General features: G+C 35.7%; 2 protein-coding genes across 2 annotated transcripts; both read right to left on the bottom strand.

Annotated features, from left to right (window-relative positions):
• Positions 1-11,544: 11,544 nt before the first annotated feature.
• Positions 11,545-12,501, bottom strand: LOC149215248 (uncharacterized). The gene is made up of 2 exons (XM_089389663.1): positions 11,910-12,501; positions 11,545-11,816 (listed from the first exon to the last, which is right to left on the bottom strand). Exons 1-2 carry the CDS (start codon positions 12,499-12,501, stop codon positions 11,545-11,547), a joined length of 864 nt encoding a protein of 287 aa, XP_089245789.1.
• A 2,223-nt stretch (positions 12,502-14,724) lies between these two features.
• Positions 14,725-15,834, bottom strand: LOC149215247 (uncharacterized). The gene is made up of 2 exons (XM_089389662.1): positions 15,345-15,834; positions 14,725-15,236 (listed from the first exon to the last, which is right to left on the bottom strand). Exons 1-2 carry the CDS (start codon positions 15,832-15,834, stop codon positions 14,725-14,727), a joined length of 1,002 nt encoding a protein of 333 aa, XP_089245788.1.
• Positions 15,835-21,957: the final 6,123 nt, after the last annotated feature.

Raw genomic sequence — 21,957 nt, 5'->3', positions numbered from 1 at the left:
AAGCTTCATTGTTAAATTCTGAGCAAGAAGATGTTCACGACTGTAATATTGGTACCTCTTAAGAAATAAAAAATGTTAAAATTTCAAAATCTTTACCTCAACATTATAGAGATGTATTTGCATGGTCATATGAAGAACTGAACCTATGACACAACCATTATTGAGCATAAAATTCCTCTTAAGCCTGGATTTGAACCATTTCAGCATAAATTAAGAAGAATAAATCTAGTCTTGCTTCTAATCATTGAGAAAAATGTAAAGAAGCTATTGGATGCTAAAATAATTGTTCCCTTAAGATATTCTAAATGGATAACTAACCTGGTGCCTGTTAGAAAGAAAAATTGAGGCATAACACTTTGTGTTGACTTTAGAAATATGAATAAATTGTCTTTAAATGATAATTATCCATTACAAAAAAAGGACGAATTTCTTCAGAGAATATCAAGTTCTAACAGGATTTCAATTTTAGATGGTTTTTCTAGATATAACTAAATTCTAGTTAGTGAAGAAGAAAGAGAGAAGATAACATTTACAACTCCATGGGGTACATTTATGTATTCCAAGATGCTATTTGGTTTAATCAACACTGGAGCAACATTTCAAAGAGAAATGGATTTGGAATTTGTTGGTAAGATAGATAAATTCTTTGTCATTTATCTTGATGATTTAATTGTGTTTTTTATTCTGATGATAAACATATCAAACACTTGAGGAAAGGTTTTGGAAGATGTAGAAAATATGGGATTTCTCTTAATCCTAAAAAGTCACTTTTTGAAATGAAAGAAGGAAAGAAATTGGGACATATAATTTCAAAATAAGGAGTTGTGATTGATGCAAAAAGAGTTTCATAAATTCAGGTAATCATTTTTCCTAGAAACAAAAAGGAAATATAGTCATTTTTAGGAAAGATAAATTATTTAGAAGATTTATATCTAATTATGATGAGGTTGTGAAATATATTACTGATATTCTTAAGAAATATAGGGAAGTTAAATGGACCGTCCAAGATAGATACTCCTTCTCACATATCGAAAAATCAATTTCGGAATCCCTAGTGCTAACTAGTCTAGATTACACAAAACATTTTGGTATCTTATCTTTGTCCTTGGATGCTACCATATCAGATGTTTTATTGCGAAGAAATGAGATCAAGATGATCAACCAATTACCTTTTTCAGTAAGGTTCCTAGATATTCTTAACTAGGATATCATATCATAGAAAAACAAGCTCATGTCTTGGTACAAGTTTTGAAATCATTTAGGATTTCTGTTTTACATTCTGCTATAATTTGTTATGTCCTAACAATGAAGTAAAAGCAGTGTTGACTCAGCTTGATACAGATGGAGAGTGTTGAAGATGGATTTCTCAGATCCTTGAGTTTAATTTAGACATCAAACCTATAATGTTGGTGAAAGGACAGGGTTTAGCTAAACTTTTTGCTGAATGAAATTGTAAAATACTATGTATCAACAATATCATGCAAATTTCAGGTGAGAAGAATCCATAAGAACATTCTCATATTTCAAGAGAAAAGAATCCACCAAAACCTTCTCAGATTTGAGGTGAGAATAATCTACAAGACCCTTCTTCAAGTGTAGTTCTTGTTCCTCTTCCTTTAGATATTGATGAAAAGTTTTTATTATCTCATTGGTATAAGGACATACTACATTTTCTTCGCGATTTTGAGTGTCCTCTTGAATTCACAAAGAATTAATGTAGATTTCTTAGAGTGAAGGCCATGAAGTATTTTATAATAAATGAAAATTTGTATTCTAAGGATCCTCTAAATATTCTCTTACTATGTTTGACCGAGAATGAAATTGAAGGAGTAAATAAGTAGTTTCATGAAGGCATTTGTGGAGGACATTTTGCTTGGAATGAAATTTCATATAAATTTTTTAGAGCAACTTTCTATTCTCCCAAATTGTTTTCACAGGTTGGAGCAAAGGTGAGGAGTTGTATCCCATGTTAGATATTTACAGGGAAACAAAGGTTAGAAACATTTTGCTTTGTTCCAGTATCAATTGAATCTCCTTTGTTACAATGGGGATTAGATTTCATTGGTGAAAGAGTTCTAGTTTCCAGTAATCAACATAGATGGACAATGACTAATTATTTCAAAAAGTGGGTAGAAGCAATTCATGTTAAGAACGAAATTGATACAGTAGTGATGAGATTTATTGAACAAAACATATTGTCTAACTTTTATTTCCCAAGACAAATTGTTATGGACAATGCACAAGATTTCAGTAGTATAAAAATGATAGAATTTTGTTACAAATAACAGATTACTTTACATCATTCTTCACCATATTATCCATAAGGTAATGGGTCAGCTAAATCATTAAATAAAATTCTGATTAAAGTCATTAAGAAAGTACTATTTGATCATAAGAGAATTTGAGACAGTCGTCTCAAATATGCAGTATGGGAAAACATAGTTTCACCCAAAAGGTCTACTACTAAATCTCCTTTTCAACTTGTATATGGAATTGAGACAATTTTTCCTACATAGTTAGAATTTCAACTCATGAAGTTTTTGTAGGAATCATATGAAGAAGCATAGGATTTTTCAAGCAGAATCAACCAAATTATTGAAATAAATCATAACAGAGATGAAGTTCACCACAAGATTTGACAATGTCAAGATAAAATGAAGAGTTTGTTGTACAGAAAGGATAGAGAAAGAAATTTCAAATAAGCATATCTAGTTCTGAGATGGGATGTCAGAAGAGAAGAAAGAGGCAAACATGGAAAGTCTAATAATTTATGGTTGGAACCTTTCAACAACGCAGAAGTGAAGGGAAAATATACACTCATTTTACGGAACATGGAAAGATAGTATTACACATTGCTAGTCTATTGTTAATATTTCAAGCATTATATTCAATATTAAATGTTTTCAATTATCATCATTGTAAATTTAAAATTTTCTTTAAATTTCAAAAGCAAGTGTCATTTTCACAGCATGGACTTGATAGCCTGAGGAGAAGGAACATGGATCTGCAAGTTCTCTGCATGACACAGGGGAAAGCAGTCCCAAAATATAGCCGATATTGTAACTTATTTATACTGTTTGTAATATCTTGATTTTTTTCCTTTATTAATTTTTTTTTAGAAAAATAGACAAAAATAGAAAAATAGAGAAAAGGAAAAAAGAATGAAGAGAAATGTTAAATAAAAAAAAATCAAAAGAAAGAAAGAAATAAAAAAGGGATTGAAAAAAGGAACGAAATATATCCCTAGTAATTATGTGCACATCTAAATGGTAGAAGATTTTTATTTTATCATTTTATTTTGAATAATCTTTAGCATTTTAAATAAAAAGGATTATTTATTTATTTTTTAATAAATCGCCAGCTTGATTTGTTGGATAACATTTAAATGATGTTTATTTTTTGACGGATGTGATCAGGCACGCCCATATCAACGACCCCCGATCAATTACGAGATCACCTGTGCTGTCAACTGTTAACAGATAAGGGGGGCAAGGGGTCCGCAAAGTGGTTTTGCCAATGCTGTCATTGGGTACATTGCAACCCTGCATCCATTCTGGTACACCCCTACTGAAAACCACAAAACGTTTTCAACCCTCCCCACAAACCACCATTCCACCATTCATTCATTCTGCCGATTTCACCTATCGCCAAAACCTCCACTACATTTAATCATCGTCACTTCCCTGATAAATTTATCACATAATTGTCATGCATTTAATTCTCCTATGCCAAAGTTCAAAAACATTAAACTCTCCCATCCCATTTTCACCCATTAACCAATTTTATCCTTTATCATCAGTTGATAAGAAGCCTATCCCTCTACAGATTATCTTCTTTCCTGCATTTTGTTTACAATTAGGACTCCTAGTTCGAGTCTGCAAGTGAACACCATAAATTCACCAGCTTACAATCATTCTATTTCCAGGTAACTATTCTACTGACCTCCAATAATTTTGTTTTCCTTAATAGATTCTCATAAATGGAAATCCAAAGTCGTAGAGAGTCCCATGCTACGTTATGTAATCAATTAGATGAGTTACCTTTATTTGACACTCAATTTAAAATTTCAGAAACCAATTACGAGTTTGATCTCTATGAACTGCACAATTGGGGCTTTCAAAAATACCAGGATGATAGTGATGAGTTTTCATTGTGGGAATCTATATTAGCTCAATTTGTCTTCCCTTATATCTACCATTTTCTAGATTTCATTTCCTGGTGTGAAGCTTGCTATATTCTAAGTCAGAGAGCTATCATTGCTTAAAAAAATGAAACCTTGTTTTATGTAAGCCCTGAGTCAATTTTCCAATCGTTCTAATTCAATTCTCAAGAATCCCTACATCTTTTTTCTACTAACGCATTAATGGAGATTTATCAAAAACATTCCTTTTCTGAAAGAGCTCAGATTTTTGAATCTTTTATGGCCGAGAATTTTGAATTACCTAGAACAAATCGTCCCTATTTTGCTGCCATGTTCCCTCAGTTGTCTAGGCAATTTATTTCTTTAGTTTCTTGTATATTAGGATACCCTAGTGACCAATGGGTGAATCAATTAATTTTATCTTTTTTATCAGCATTTTCCTCTGGTAAAAATTCTTTAGTTATGTTCAATTACAGTCAATTCCTTTCAGATATTACTCATTACCAATAATTTTTGAAGTTCAGTGCAGAAGGCTCTTTCAAGCATCAAACAATTTTTGTCTATTTGTTTTTATATCATCAGAAAATATATATTTAGAATTCCTTTGCAGAACTTGGATGTTACATGAATCCCACTGTCAGTTATTCATTCGACTTCACTAGTGATAAATACTTCTAAAGAGTTCACCTTTATTGATTTTTTCAATCAATTCTTATATATAGAAATTTTTTTATTAAAAAGTGATGATGTTCCTAGGATATCTATTGAAATTAAAATAATTTTACATCTTAGAGAACAGTTAAAGGTTGGAGATTGGTATTTAAGCCAGAATTTTACAAAAATTAGGATTTATGAATGTGAGCTACAACTATACAAGTTGTCTATCTTCCTCCCAAATAGATTTTTTTTTCTCTTGAATATATTAGACAAATGATGAATGCTAGTCATGTTCATTTTGTTTATAGAAAACAAAAAGCTCTATTTAAATTGAAAGCATAGGTTGGCCCATTTATAGCCAACACAAGAGTTGCAGAAAGAGAGGTAGATAACCTATTGAAACAAATGAAGTTCAAGTTGACTTTCAGTTGGTCTTTTCAGTCACTAGAGATTATATCATCAACCAGAGTTGCACATAAATCAACACCATATGTTCATCTCGCTAAACTAGAGATTGAGTAATTTTCCAATAAAGAAGAATGGGAGGAAAATGCTTTACAAGAAGTCGAGCAAGAATTGCCGATTCATACAATGTTAAAGGCTCAAAAACCAACAAAGAGAGAATTTAAAAGGCCATGGGAAACTTAGTCACCATCAAGATTAGATTTAAAACAAATAACTTTTAAGGTCATGAAAATGAGAAAGAAAACAATTGAAGAGGAAGAAGAATCTTAAAAAAATTAGACTTTTGAAGGATCTTCTACAATAATTTTCATAGGAGAATTTCCATTTTCACTGTAGCAGGTTGAAAAAACAAATATAGCTTCTCCTTTTCCTTCTTCCCCTACTTCAAGGAAACATAGTATATTTTCAAAATTTCTAGAAATAAAAAAGAAGAATGAGACATTGAAGACTTCCACATATGCAGAATTTTGGAAACAAAGCTCTACAATGGAGACTAGACTACTTTCAACATTAGACAATGAAAGGGGACAATTCCAATTGGCTTTTTTGGAACCAAAGGTACATGTACGTAAAACTATAAAACTTCCCTGCTTTCTTTCAATAAAAAACAAATTCATCCCATAGATCAAAATGATCTCCATAAAAAAGCAGGGGAGCTGATTTATACATATTTCACAAATTCTACAATGACAACTTCTAAGCTACAAGCATCATTGAATAATTTTCTTCTTAATTAAAGCTATAAAAAAACATCTTGTCTAGCTAAGGATACCATAATTAAGGGTCTTGAAGACCTAGTTTTGAAATTATGATTAGATCTTAAAGATCTAAAAGCAACATAAAAAATAATCGAATATGGAAATTATGATATTCAAGCATTGACGAAACAGTTGAAGCTGCCAACAACTGAATATCCATAGGCTCAAGAAGTTAGTCATTTAGAGAAGGAGAGAATGAACATGCAAAATATGATTGTTGAACAAAACATACAAAATTAGAGGATGGAAGCAGAAATGGAAAACTTGATTAAGGAAAGAGAACTACAACTCAACAATCGAGTAGCAACTTCTACAGCAAGAACTACAACATTATGAACTTCTACAGCAACAGTGTGAATATTAGAGCCAAAGCACGTTGGTAAAAATTTATCCGAGTAGTTGCCAAAGGCCATGGGAGATCTATCCTTGAAGGATATGGAAATTGAGAAACTTAGAGTGAATATTGAGAAGATTTAAAACAAAAAAATTAAAAATGATATTCAGGTGAAATACAGAAAAACTACAAATTGACTAAGTAATTAGAAATCTATGAAAATGAATCATTAAAGCCAAAGACAAATAATGGATTGATATTAATGAATCTTTGGCTAAATTATGGCCATCAATTGAAATTGTTTCTAAGCAGGAAGATTTATTTGCAGAGGTCAAAGAAAGCAATAACAGAGATTAAAGAAGATCTAAATCGTAAACCAGGAGACGCTAGTAGGATAATCAAAGTCCTACATTCGATAAAAAAGGAATTGAAGACAAGATTGGTGCAATCGTAGACTCAAGAAAAGTTTTGAGAAAGAGAAATATAATGTTAGAAATGGAGAATAAGTGGCACAACTTAGAAGCACAGATCAAGAAATTCCATAGAAAATTTAATGCTTTGTGCTAAAAAGGCTCCCAAATATTTGAGATTCTACTGGCCAGTTATCCCCACTACAAAATTATCATCATAGGTTACATGAGATAGTAGCAAATAAAACCAAATTTCCTAAAGTTAGAGGAACAATCATAGGCAAATCTTTCATGGAGGGCTTAGAATATGATTTGTATATTAAACATGAAACTCAACATTTATTTTTAACTAGGCCTACTTTCGAAAAGTACAACAAATTTGATAAGTCATATAGGAAGTTAACCAAATTTTCTATCCCAGATGATAAAAGATGGGATAAATTACTTGAGCTCATCAAATAGAACAAAATGAAAAATTGCAGTGACCAGAAGGCAAAAAAATAGGATAAGAAAACAAAATATTAGGGGCGACAAAAAAAATTTCAATTTCAAGTAGCACTCATCAAGCAACAACCTCGGAATGTGTGTTGAGTGTTGAAATCAATTTAGAATAGCTATTTTTTTGTGTTGTCTGTGTAACTATCCAAATAAGTTTTGGATATTATTTCAGTTTGTAGTAAATTTTGTTTTGAAGATTCATATATTTTGAGTGAGACTATAAATATTTGGTGTTTCAAATTAGACATGGTTGAACCTTTGCGATGAATCAGTGACATGATTGTACATTTCTAAGCTATTTATGAAGATAATTGAGGGATTTTGGATTCATTCTCAACAACTTGTGTATCCATCTGAGTTTGTTTCGTATATCAATTATGGTTTTAATATTTATCTCTAAACATGTTCAACGTAACAAAGAAGTTTTGGCAAGGCTAGATTGAATATCAATCTCCCTGAAAGCCCCCATAAAGTTATAATTATTAAAATAGATTAATTAATTGAATAATTTGTTTTAGTTAGTTCTTCTAAATATTTTAATCGTTGCCTTTTGTCATCTCCAGAATATGCATTGTTTGGTTGTAAAAAGCTTCTACACACATCTACTTTATATGATAAAGTAGATGTTCGATATGAATGTTTAACAATTATATACCTTCTTAATTTCTACTTTCCAAATCAATTTAAATATTAATTCTATTAAGAATGAAAATCAACCCTTTATTTTCCTCAAAAATACTTAGAATCTACAATTGTTTAAAGTTTTAATGCATTTATCATCCAATTAAAATGAAAACCTTACTTAGATTCTTTGGCATAGTTCCCCAAACTAAAATTGTCTACAAAGATACAACAAGCTCTATTCATATTTTAATTTTACACAACATTTTTATTTCTTAATTTTATAAATATTGGTCAACATTTCAATCCAACATTACAAAATTAGTCAACCATATCTACTAATGTAGTTGAATATATTCAAATATGTTCGACTATGCTTATAATTAACACTCTTAAACTTTGGTCAAACTTAATCACCAATTAATATTATTGTTTGATATTAATAATCAAGCATGTCGTGATGTTATAATGGTACATAAATCTATCCAATGTTACAACGTGACAAATATTGTCACAATGTTACATTACATTGTGATTTCCCCAACACCCCAATGTGACAACATAAAATTATTCAACCACATTTACTAATGTGCTTGTGCATGCACTTTATATACATTAATCATTGTATATCAACAACATTTTCTAATGTGGTTGTGTTAGGAGTTATAAAATTTCTATTTGTTACATTTGGATTTATAATATTAGGGATTTTAATATTGGGTATAATAATAGAGTTTATAATACTTTGTTTATAATACAGTGTGTTTGATATATAGGTTTAAATATATATGGTTATGATATTAGGGTTTATAATAGTTCAATTTTTATTAGGGTTTAATATATGGGGTTTAAAATATTACAGTTTATATTATGGTTTATAATATTAAGGTCTATAAGATAGAGTTTAATATTAGGGTTTATAATATACAATTTGTAATATTTGAGTCTATAATTTTTGGTTTATATTTGATAATATTTGACTATGTTTGAAACTTAACACTCTTCAAATTCAATCAAACAAATTCGCCTATGAATATTAATAGTCAAATATAGTCAACAACATTAGTCAAACATAGTCAAACAAAGTTAACCTTTACATTCGATGTTTAAACAATGGATCATGATTAAAATTGGTCCATTCTATGTTTACCATTTTTAACAAAAGTCAAAATTCACTCATAGTTGTCCTCCATCAATATAACTCAACCATATTCAATTAAAGTCAATCAAGATTGATTGAAGTCAAACATTATAAGCCTTAGTGAACTTAGGTCATCCTAGGTCGGCCACGTTCAAGATTAAAAAATGTTCAATAATAATAGCAATAAAGCTGACTAATATTAATATTAAGTTTGAGTATACTATTATTATTATTATTATTATTATTATTATTATAGTTAAAAATGATAAAATTTGGTCAACTTTACAATGAGACATTACAAAATTAGTCAACTGTATTTACTAATGTGGTTGACTACGTTCAAATATGTTTGACTATGATCAATAGTCAACGCTCTTAAGCATCAATCAAACTTAATCACCTATGAATATGATTCATTAATATTAACAATGAAACATATTGTGACATTGAAATAATACACAAATCTATCCAATATCACAATGTGAGAAAGGTCTAGAATAATAATAATAATAATAATGATCACTGGGTCTAGAATAGATGTGATGGATGTATTGTTAAGTCACTCTGTGATGTGAAGGTCATTGGCTCAGTGGGAAAAAATCCATTCATATTAAGGATTGGTGTGTGATTTTGAAGACTTAGATGCCCGTGGGTCACAATTTCTCAAGCCAATGATTAGGTTTGTTGTGATAATAATAATACATTATTAGAATATTATAAATTGATATTAATTTCTTTCAATTTTTTTCTTCTTTTCTTTACATTCATTCAAATAGATTCTGATTTCTTTCATCTTAAATAATAGCCATTAATAATATTAGTAATTTATTGGATTTTTTTTTTTGTAAAACATGCTAATTCTATTATAGTACAAAAAAGATTACAGAGAGAGTTACATCCGCCACAAAGAGTTGGCTACATGAAAAGTTTGACATTCTGAGACTGAAACTGAGCCGGAGAAAAAGAGGGACTATGAAACTGTCCGCTGACCCCAAGCTAGAACCAACAGAGAACTGGACCTAGGTGCTATACTTCCACTCCCTGCCGAGGCGAGGGAGGAGTTTACAGACCTTGCAAATCCCACATTCAAAAAACCCGACATGACAGACACAGACATTATAATCGACATACAAAAAACTGAGTGGTGCGACGCGAAAACTATCACAGACTGACTTCCATTATTTACTGTAGCTGCTACTTCGACATCCTGAGACTGAACAAAGTGTTTCCATAACACACAGAACGACCATGCAACGTGCCTAGGCATCCACGGAGGTGGATGGTTGCTTCTCCACCACTGGACAGGCATATGGATCTGGTTGCTCCTCCACCACTGTACAGGCATATGGGTCTGAAGCACTCGAGTCTGTGTATGGCGCGTCGTCCTTCGCAGGCTCGCTTGTTCCCGCTCTATTCCCCGCCACCACACCCGAGGCTTCCGCAGGCTGTAATCGCGGACCCTGAACAGGCGAGGGTGGCCGAGGCTCTGCTGGGGCTTCTGGTCTATCTGCATGGTCGCATTTTTCAATGTGCACTGAAACATAGTAGATTGCGTTGTCCAGAGCACACGAGAACCTGAAGCGGGTTGATGGGTGCGAACCAAACGGACACACCGCGACTCTTCCCCGCCCTCTGCCTCTTCTGCGCCCTCTTCGAGCTCCTGGTGAACTAATCTCCTCTGACAGGGAGTCGAAGGATGCCAAGGAACGTGGCGATGAAGGCCGACCTCTGGCACCGCCTCTTGAACCTCCCCGCCTGTAAGCGCCACGTAACCTCTCACGCGACATCCTGTAGTCAACAAATAACCAATTCTGCCCAGAGGCCGCGAGTGCTTTGCGCCACCGAGGATTCTAAACCCGTGCAACAACTTATACAACAGATGAGAAACAGGTAATGGAACACGAATTCGAATAGCAATGCTTACCACACAGGTCGAAAGCCGAGCCTTTTCAGGAGCTGCACGGGGTAAATTGCTCCCAGAGAGCTGAGCAGACCAGAACCAGGTATGACCAAAGCGCCGAAGGGCCAAATCTCTAACAAGGGCGCAGAGGAACTGAAACACCGCAACACTCAGAGCTTCTGGAGGTCGAAGGCGCTCAGAGACTTTGCTTAAAAAGAGCAGAATGACACTCAATACACTGAACCATAACATAGAGCCGTAAATTCTCTAACAATTCAGGGTTGAGACCAGGGCCTCCGTAGCCGAGGGCCGAGGTCTGAGTCTTGGCTCATGCACCCACGGTGCAGTCATCCAAGAGCCGAACGCACCATTCACAATTGAGACCATACAGAGCTTCCAACAGACAATGGCGCTTCCCGCACCTTCCAACGGAACACCTCTCATCGGCAAACCAAGGCGAACGACCAATATACCTATGCAACCAACTGTTCTCCCCCTACCATTAATGCTCACATAACTGTTGGCCGGACCGAGGTGATGGCTTCTCGAGGCTTCGGTCCATTTGGCTGGAGCGAGCGGCCACTTGCCATTTAATAAGGCCGCCTCCTCATTCATTGCGCTAATTAACACCCGCAGCCGGGGGTTGGAGATCCTGATTTGCCAGAGAGAGGCAATCTTGTTGTAGTTGAATGTCTGTTGTGTCATTGAGATTACCTGAGTAGGGGTGACTATTCAGATCGACTCCTTGATTGGCTAAACGATCGGCTACCTTATTGGCGGATCGTTTGACATGCTGAAAGATGATACTATTGGGGCTTCTGATCCTTGCCTCCAGTGTTTCTAGTCTGCTACGCAATCTCCAGCTAGAGGCTACTTTGGTTGCTGGTGTTCCTGCTTGAATTTGAATAGCTGCATTGATAAGGATATGGGAGTCTCCCTCTGCTACCAGTGGATAGAACCCCTATTGATCAGCTACACATATACCTTTCCAAAGACCTTCCAATTCTGCGACATTATTGGTATCGTTTCCAATCGAGCCAAAGAAGACGTGTTGGATGATTCCTCTGTCGTTTCGAATTACTCCTCCATATCCCGCTGGTCCCGGATTCCCCTTGGCTGCGCCGTCGAAATTCAATTTGAATGATGCAGAGGCTGGGGGGGACCAATGCAAAGGGGAGACAAGCTTGTTATGATGTCGAGTTGGAGCAGAGGGAGCATAGGAAACATGAAGATCCCATGATTTCCAAATGAGAAGCTCTTGGGGGGAGGAGGGCCAATCCGTTTCTTGCCAAATCTTGAGCGCCAATGTCTCTTGAAGGCTTTGCTTGAGGAGAAGCCAAAGAATGTCTGGAGGGCGATTCCTATTGTTGAAGACTCTGTTATTCCTCTCCTTCCAGAGGGTCCAATAAAGAAAACCTGGGATGAGTGTCCATAGAGCGTTCAACAGAGGGCTTTGATATGGCGTCTTGGGCCAAGTTCTTAGAAGATTTGCTATATCCCCTTGATGATTTCCTAATCTTTGAGCACATCTGTCAATTTGATTCCAGAGTTGAGTTGCAAGGGGGCATGTCTCCATCAGATGCAAAATGGTCTCTGAATGAAGAGAGCAATTTGGGCATCGGGATGGTCCTATAAAACCTCTTCATTGCAGATTGTCCCAGGTGAGGATTCCTTTTTTGCTTAAAAGCCATAGAAAGGTAGAGACTTTGGGCCACAATTTGGGTTTCCAGATGTTGCGCCATAGCTGATCTTTGTCATTGTGGTTTTGTGCATACCGAAGAGTGTAGGCTTCTTTTGTGGTGAAGACTCCTTTTGTTGTGTGCCCCCACCTCAATCTGTCCTGCTTATTTGACTTTTTGATCTTCCTGTGATTTAGTTCTTGTTCAATTTCTTCAAAGGTTTCTCCTTGCCAATCCTCCTGCCAAGTACTAGCGGGCCTCCATTGTTGATAGTCTGTGTGTGCGTGCTGCTGCCAAAACTGAGATATGTTAGCAAGATTGTTGCGTTGCATGTGAGTCTGCCAGAGGGGTTTTTGGAAGATTGAGGCAAGTTTTGGGAGCTGCTGCCATGAGTCCTCCCAAAAACGCGCTGAGTTCCCTGAATGAACTTCCCAGAAACTATACTCTTGAATGAATGCGCTGTGAAGTTTTGCTGCATTCCAGATCATGGAGCCTGAACTGCTTGGATTGAATCTAATCAAGTCCTCCCAGCAACTGCCAGACGCATATTTAGCTTGCCAAAGCTTCGCCCAAGGTATATGTGGTTTGACAAGCCAATTCCACCAGACCTTTGCGCCCATGGTATTATTGTTGTGCAAGGGGTCCCGTAGGCCCAGTCCACCGTTGAACTTTTGTTGGCAGACGTCTGACCATTTAACTAGGGCCCATTTCCTATTAAGACCCGATGATCCCCACAAAAAATTCCTTTGTAGATTGTGAATGGCTTTAAGGACCCATTTGGGAGCAGCGAGGATAGAAAATAGATAAAGAGGCATAGTTTGAAGAACGGATTTGATCATAACGAGTCGATTGACTATATTGAGAGATCTGAACGTCCAGGAGGAGAGTCTGGCTTCAAGTTTGTCCAGGAGCGATCTCCAGGATGCATGTTTAAGAGCTGAGAGCATAAGAGGGGCGCCCAAATATTTGGAGGGAAGCACAGCAATTGTGAAGCCAAGGATGCGAGCGATGTTTCTTTGAATGGAGACAGGGGTGTTGAAGAAAAAAAGCTGAGATTTAGAAGCATTGATAGAGGTGCCCGAGGCTTCAGAGAACAGCTCAAGCAGGGCTTTGAAGGATTTTGCTTCAGCTGATGAGGGATGTCCAAAAAGCATAGTGTCATCAACAAACTGTTGATGCGATAAGGGGGAGAATCCATGAAGCACTATGCCTTTGATGGTCTTAGAGGTGATAGCATGGTGAAGCAGACGACTGAGTCCTTCCGCCATTAGGACAAAGATGAAAGGTGAGAGGGGATCCCCTTGCCGAATGCCATGCAAAGAGCGGAAGGGCTGAGACGGAGAGCCATTGAGAAGGACCGAGAAGCAGGGAGATGAAATGAGGTTCATTATCCAACGAGTCCAGGTGGCGCTAAAACCAAAAGCAAGCAGCATGTGCTTAATATACTCCCAGCTAAGCTTGTCGAAAGCTTTTGATAGATCAAGCTTCATTATCATGCCTGGCTTTTTGAGGATCTTTAAGGAATGGATAACCTCATTTGATAGGATGATACCATCCAGGATCTGGCGTCCTTCGACATATCCAGTCTGCTCCGGGAGAACAAGAAGAGGCAAAAGAGGTTTGAGCCTATTTGCTACCACTTTGGAAATAAGTTTGTAGATTACATTACAAAGGGCGATGGGCCTGAATTTTTCAGGTGAGTTAGCTTCCTCCCCTTTGGGAACGAGCGCTATGAAGGTGGAGTTAAGGGAGGGCAGGAGCCAATGCGTAGAGCGGGATTCTTCCACCAGTTCCCAAACTTCGGTGCTTACTAGATCCCAGAAATCATGAAAAAAGTTTGAGGTAAAACCATCCGGACCAGGAGCCTTACCATCTTTTAGCTGCGCCATTTCTTCCTCCACCTCTTGCTTTGAGACCGATTGAAGTAGGTTTTGGTTATGTTCGTCCGTGATGAGCTTGGGGATGTGCCGCGTGACCTCTTGTATGGCTGTTGTTCTGCTCCTGGTTTGCTCTTTGAGCGCTTCTTGAAAGTGATCTCTGAGTTCTTTTTCCATGTCTTCATGCTTTTCTAATTTTTCCCCCTGACTGTTATTAATGAAAGCAATATTGTTATGCATTCTTCATTGTATGGTAGATCGATGGAAGAATTTGGTGTTTTTTTCTCCTTCCTTAAGCCATCTTATTCTAGATTTTTGGCGCCAGAGGATTTCCTCTTGCGATCTTCTCTCTTCTAATGCCGGCCAAAGGGATTGCTCTTTGTTGGCTAATTCCTCTATTCTACCCTCTATGATGATAGTTTGCTGGAGAATGCTCATTTCCTTCTCCAATTTTTGCCTGGATTCCGTGATGTTTCCGAAGTGGTTCTTGTTCCAGGCCTTCAGCACTTGCTTGAGATGTCTAAGTTTTTGTTGAAACTTGAACATTTTTGCACCTTCTGGGGGAATGAAGGACTTCCATGCTGTCTGGACCACTTCTTTGAAATTTGGATGACTTGACCAGAAGGCTTCGTATCGGAAAGGCCTGTTGCAGTGTTTTCTCGGTCTGGTCCATTGCAGCATAATGGGCCAGTGATCCGAGCCCCCTTGAGGCAATATAGAAACGTGAAAGTCTCCTCCCAGATGGATAGCATTATCTGAGAGTAGAAATCGGTCGAGCCGAGAAGCGATATTGTGTACTCCTCTGCGCTTATTTGTCCATGTGTAGGTGCCGTTGGAAGTTTGGATGTCGATGAGCTAGTTACTTCTGATGAATTCCTTGAATCCATTGCTGTCTTCTTCCAGCTTCATTCGCCCTCCTTTTTTTTCCTCTAGATGAGTTATGATGTTGAAATCACCCCTGCTTATCCAAAGGGGGAAGCGTCTGGAGGAGTTCAAGTCTGTTAATGTTTCCAGAACTTCTAGTTTGTGTTGCTGATCCTGTGGGAAGTAAGTGTTGGTGAGATGCCCATGAATATCCGTTCCAATGAGATGAAACGTGGCTTGAATGAAATGACGAGTAGCATTGAAATCTTGCAGCAAAAGAATCTGTGGGTTCCATACTATGGACAATCCACCCGACGCTCCCGCTGCATCTATAGAAACGGATCGGCTGCCGCTCCAGGCTTTGTTGAAGATCTTTTCTAATGTAGTGGTGGTACTTTTTGTTTCTTGTAGAAAGACCACAACTGGCTTTTCTGACTGTATCATATTTTTTAACATTCTGTGTTTTGAGGAGCTGTTGAGCCCACGCATGTTCCAGGAGATGAGCTTCATGAGGAACTATGGGGGTGGGGCTTGTAAAACCTCGTTAACTTCGGGAATCTCCCTGATTCCAGTAGTTGTTCTCCTAATATGATCGTTCTCTACAGATCTGTTTTACGCCCTCTCTTCTTTGTTTCTTTTAGGATTTTTTTGCCATCCCAAGGACTGCGTGCCTGAATTCCTAAGCATTTTTTGTGCTGAGCTTTGGTTAATACCCCTTCCAATCTGTCTATTTCCCAAGGGGGAATGGAGTTATAAGCTTTTTGCTTACATGCATATTCCAGTTTGAGAATGTCCAGCCCGTCCAAGCTTACATTCTCTATGTCTTCCTCCATGTTGATGGGAAAGTTCGGGTGATCTTCCATGACCCCTTCTTGCAAACTGAGAGCTAGAGCAGCGTCGAGATCCATGGCTGAGGGCTGCAAATCAGTGTCTGTAGCTAGCATTTTTGACTTCGAGGCAAGAGGAGAACTGATCAACTCCGATGAAGAGGGATCCAGGGGATTTTTGTGGATCGGGTCGGATGAAGGTGGGGGCGGAGTGGCTTGAGAGTTTTTTTGAGGCGAAGAGTCAGAGGGGTCCTGCGGGGTAAGGACATGGAATCTATTCGAGGAGTCGGCTTTCTTGTGGCTAGGGGGAGCATCTTTCTGATTTTTGGGGCTGGAGGGAGCCACATTCTGCTTCTTCACATGTCTACGGTGATGGGGAACTTTGACAAACCCCTCAGAGTCTTTGGTAACCTCATTGGCTGTGGAATGGAGTTGGGCATTCAGAGGACAGTCTCTGAACAGATGGCCATGTTCATGGCACTTGCGGCAACGAAACGGGATATGTTCATAATCAAGAGGTTGAATCCATTCATAGTCATCGTGATAGAGGCTTACCGAGTCTGCTAGGGTCTTCTTTAGATGCATCTGGACACAGATCCTGGCATAGGAGGTGAACCTTCGATTTTTTGTTTCCTCTGCCGCCTTGATGAAGGTACCGATGTGATTGCCGATGTCCTTAAGAGTTTCTTCTCTCCAGTATTCCAAGGGTAAGGAGTACATGCGGATCCAAACGGGAGCATGGCTGAGGTTTTCTGTATCTGGATTGAACCTGGGTTTCCAATCTCGTAAGAAGAGACCCGCGGAGTTGAAGAAGTAGGGGCCGCCTTCAAATACTCTTATTTTGTCCTCCAGGCAGTTGAATATGGCAGTGAAGAAGCCTTTAGGACCCAGAAGCAAGGAGACTTGTCCTTTGGGCTTCCATTTGGAAGCGATCCAGCCATGCAGGGCTTTTTCCGTAGGCCAGAAACCCAGAAATTTTCCGATGAGTGCATGGTCTTTCATGTACTGTATCTCGCCATTGATTCTATGGCTTGGAAGCTCCACTTTGATTCTTTCTGTCGCTTTAGGGATGCATGTTGCCGAAGTCGCCTTTGGTTGTGACGCCTTTGGACTATCTGTCGTTTCTTCGTCCGTGACTGCATGCTGTTCTGGGGCGTCAGGCTGTTCCGAGCTCTGTCCTTGTTCGGTGGTTGGATCATGATGAAACAGGGGATTCACAGGTACGCCGTCAGTCCTGAAACGATCGTTCGAAGGAGGGGGGGCTTGGGAACCCGCCCCTCCCAACCGGGAGGACATGACGTATTACGCAGTCAAGCTCTGTCGCTGCTGCTACTAACGGTTCTGATGGGTATGACTCACTGTGGACGGCTGATGGTGCAGATACACAGGTCTGAACATTGGCTGCAGGTTGCAGAGCTCAGAGCTAGCGTTTTTTTCCCAATTTATTGGATTATCAATAATATAATATATTAATTAATAATAATTTTATTATTTTAATCAATTTTCTCTTATAATATTTTTTTTAAACTCTATTTTTCCTTTATTGATTCTAATCTTATACTCAAACATTTTGAAGGAAAATTTGAATCTCTCATGATGTATGGAGTATTTAATTTAAATCTTAGAGATTTATTATATTCTACAAAGTTCTTCATTCAACATTATCTGTAACTGTGAAAATTTTCGTATTGAAAACACAAAACATTTACTTAAAATTAATACTATAAAATTTTAACGATTTTTTTTTTTCAATCACATTATTAAACTGAATAAAAAAGACTTAAAACAAAATATTTTGCATGATGGATTTTGGCTTTAAATTCCAAATCCATGAGATTGCCACGGATATCAAGTTCTTTGAAATTAAGGTGTCTATGAAGTTTAGAAATTTCAATTCATATTGATATTCCAACTAATTTCACTAGAATTCACTAATATTTGGCAATAATATTTCAAGATATTTTGTTATTTGAAATACATTTTTGAATGTATAAATGTATTCAATACCTTGAAAAACCTTAGGGCACTGGAATTATGCAGATTAGATAATCTAAATTTATGTTTTTGAAAATCTCTATCAAATTTTGATTAAAATTAACCAGAAAAAAGATCATGAAAAAAACAATTTCGTTATTGCACTTTAAAAAAATTATAATTTTAAAAGAATTAAAAGTTACAATTTCATCAAAGTTGCAATTTCACTATTCAACTTTGTATTGGTTTTTGCATGTAAAGTTACAATTTCACTATTCAACTTTGTATTGGTTTTTGCATGTAAATAGTGTGATAGAAAACTTTAGAGTATTTAAATTCGGCTAATTATACAGCTTTAATTTATTATTCCAAAAAAATATCTCCCAAAATTCAAATAAAATGAACCTAGAATAAAAATACACATATAGAATATTGCAAAACTTCCATTGATATAAACATTCAATTTTAGTAATATAAAATTCAAGATATTTATCCTGCAAAAATGATGATATTTTACCTCGTTTTATTAGTGAGAAAGAGTAATTTTCAAGAACCTATGTGCTGCTCTTTTCCCCCTTAGATAAGGGTCGTTTATCTAACCCGTTTTCTCAAAATGGTTTTGGCCACAAAATTGAAGGTAGGATCACGGTTTACTATAATAAGAATGTTATTCTTTTAAATATAATAAATATAATAATCTATTTCGTTTACATTCATGTAATTTTAAAATTTTAGTATATTATAAAGGAAAAAAATAATATAAAAAATAATTATTAAATTAAGTAATTATTTTTAAATTATTAATCTAAAATAAAAAAACATTTTTTATTGAAAAATTATTTTAACTAATTTGTGATATTTAACCAATATCATTATTTCATTAAAAGATGATATAATATTTAAAAATAATTTAATTTTAAATATTTTTAGAGTTTTTTATTATAATTGTTTTTTCGTTAAATAGATTTATATTGATATAAGTCTTTCGGATTAATCACATTGTTAAGATTTGGTAGATGAACCATATTAGTTGGTTCAAAAAATCGACCAAATGCTAACAATGTGATTAATCCAAAAGACTTATATTTACATTATGAATCACAAAAGTCTTAAATCTAGGTTTATGTAATATTAAAATAACAATTTTTATATGACACTAATGTCATTTGGTCCCATGGCCAAGAGGAGTTGGATCTCTTTTTCAATCACCTCAACTGTCAGTCTTCTGCCATCAAGTTCACCATGGAAAAATAGGTTAATGGTTTCCTCCCTTTCCTAGACATTCTTATATCTAAGAATAAGGATGGTTCACTTACTCACTCAGTGTTCCAGAAGAAAACACATACTGAGCAGTATCTTCATGCCGACTCCCATCATTTCCCTATTCGAAAGTTGGGTGTTCTTAGCACCCTCCCTACTCATGCCTTGAGGATTTCTGATAATGAGAGTTTCAATAAGGAAAAATCCCATCTCCTTAATGTCTTTGTGGACAATCACTATAGTAGGTGCCCAGGTCAGAAGGCTTTCCTTAAAGCCTCTAAAAATTCGTTAATTAAAATAGAACCTAGAGAACGCCTGCTAGGTGTCCATCTTCCCTATATCCAAGGAACCATAGACAAGATTGCTCAGATCCTTAAGAAGTATGACATTCCCTCAACCTTTAGGCCCCTCAACACCATTTGTAAATCCCTTCGATCAGTGAAAGATCCCATTGACCCTAAAGACATGAAGGGTGTCTACTTGATCCCTTGTTCTTGTGGGACCCCCTATATCGGGGAAACACGGCGCTCCATCCATCAAAGGATCAACGAACATGCAGCTGACCTAAGACATGGGAGAACCAAGTCTCTAGCATTAGTAGAGCATGCAGAAAAGACCAAACATCTTGTTTGTATAGAGGAGGCCAAGGTCATTGGCAAGGTTGCGCAGTTCCATCACCGTAAATTCAGGGAAGCAATTGAAATTGAAAGAAGGGCTGAAAATCTCAATAGAGATGATGACTGGAAGATCAGTAGTTGTTGGATCCTCGCCCTTTCTGCTTAGTCTTGCCTTCATTGTTCCCCTTATTTTCCCGGATCTTTATTCTTGGAGCCTTGTCTTTTCCTTCCCCCTAGGGTTTCTCCTTTGGTTCAGTGGTTTACTTTTGGTCCGGTTCTTGACCTTATTGTTTTTATAATGTGTTGCTCATTCTATTTATTTTACCAATATTCATTAATAGCTTATTTTTCCTTTTAATCAATTTTATTAAAAAAACCCCTTTACTTATCCCTAGTGGGTTAAATAATTAATTAAATTAGTTAATGAAACAACCTTAGAATAATATAATTAAATATATAATTAAATAAAGGAATGAATGAATAAATAAGTAAGTAAATAAATAAATAAATACAGAAATTAAATTAAATAAAAGAAATTCAACCAATGTTCATTAATGGTTTATTATTTCCCTATATCAATCCTAAAAATAGCCCCCCTTTTGCCTATCCCTGGTGATTTAATAAATAATTAAATAAGTTATTTTAAAAACCTTATAATAATAATAATAATAATAATAATAATAATAATAATAATAATAATAATAATAACATTCTTGTCCCTAAGGAACTAATAAATTAATTTAATAACTATAGAAAATCTTTCTTAAAAACCCCCTTTTTACTATTATATAAATTCAATAAGGAATTAAATATATTATAAAATAAAATAGAATCACTTTCAAATTTGATTTATTATAATATTTTAAATATTTATTAAAGAGAGAATTTAATTACTATAATTATAATACTTGTTTTTATTACCTTTTGACTAAAATGAAATGGTATTTATAATATAATATAATTACTATAAATATAATATTATTTTTTAATTTTCAACATTATCTACCCATTTTTTATAGATGTTGATGGTCAACCAAGTCAGCCTAGCTGTTTGGAGGATCTGCTCTCGCTATTTAAGATGCAGCAATGATCTGACTCAACTTCTCCTGACGATGAACCACATTAGTTGGTTCAAAATGCGTCGACAAAGGTGTTTCTACATGTGATTTACGCCGAAGTTCTTCTTATAACTATTATGGATCATAGAAGCCTCAATTAGACAATTAAAAACAACTTAACAATATTTTAACAATACATCCTATTCATAAAGGAATACCTCAATAATAGACATAAAACCTATCAAAATATATATAAGTCTTAAATCTTTTTATCTACTAAAAATAATTTTATAACAAAAAAAATCAACTTACTGAAAAATATTTTTAATATAATAAAAACATAACAATTTCACCCATAATTATATTACTAAATTTTAAATTGAAAAAACAAAAATAAAACAAACATAAAACAATTAAAATTCAAATTTATCCAATTTAAATGTAGAAATCGAAAATGTGCCGCAGTGTTCATCCACCGCGTATATGCTGTCAGATTTGTCGGATTCGATTAACGTCTCTTTGGATCCGTCAAATTTGTCGTGTTCAATTGAAGTGTCTGTTTAGATAATAGTAGTGATCGTGGTTATGATAGTACCAGTACCCTATTCACTAAATCTTCTTGTTTCTCGCGAGGCTGATTCGATTGTCATTGTTTTTAGAGATGTCTAATCTTGTAGTAAAACCGCATGATGTTAGAGAATAATTTTCTAGATAAAAAAAGTGAGTTTTTATCGTGTAGTCTAAACAATCAGAGGAGTTGTTCGGAAAGTTATCGAAATTCCGGTCATATTTAGAGAAAATCTCGCAAAGATTTTTGTAAATCTAAGTTATAGTTGTTAAACTTCAAAATTTTAGGTCTCTTAGACATTTTTTATG

Source organism: Pinus tabuliformis, chromosome 1_1 (assembly GCF_031772625.1).
Source record: "Pinus tabuliformis cultivar Carrire ecotype Pingquan chromosome 1_1, CPIR1, whole genome shotgun sequence".
Taxonomy (NCBI): domain Eukaryota; kingdom Viridiplantae; phylum Streptophyta; class Pinopsida; order Pinales; family Pinaceae; genus Pinus; species Pinus tabuliformis.
The sequence above is the reverse complement of the archived record's forward strand: the minus strand, read 5'-3'. Positions and strand labels throughout refer to the sequence as shown.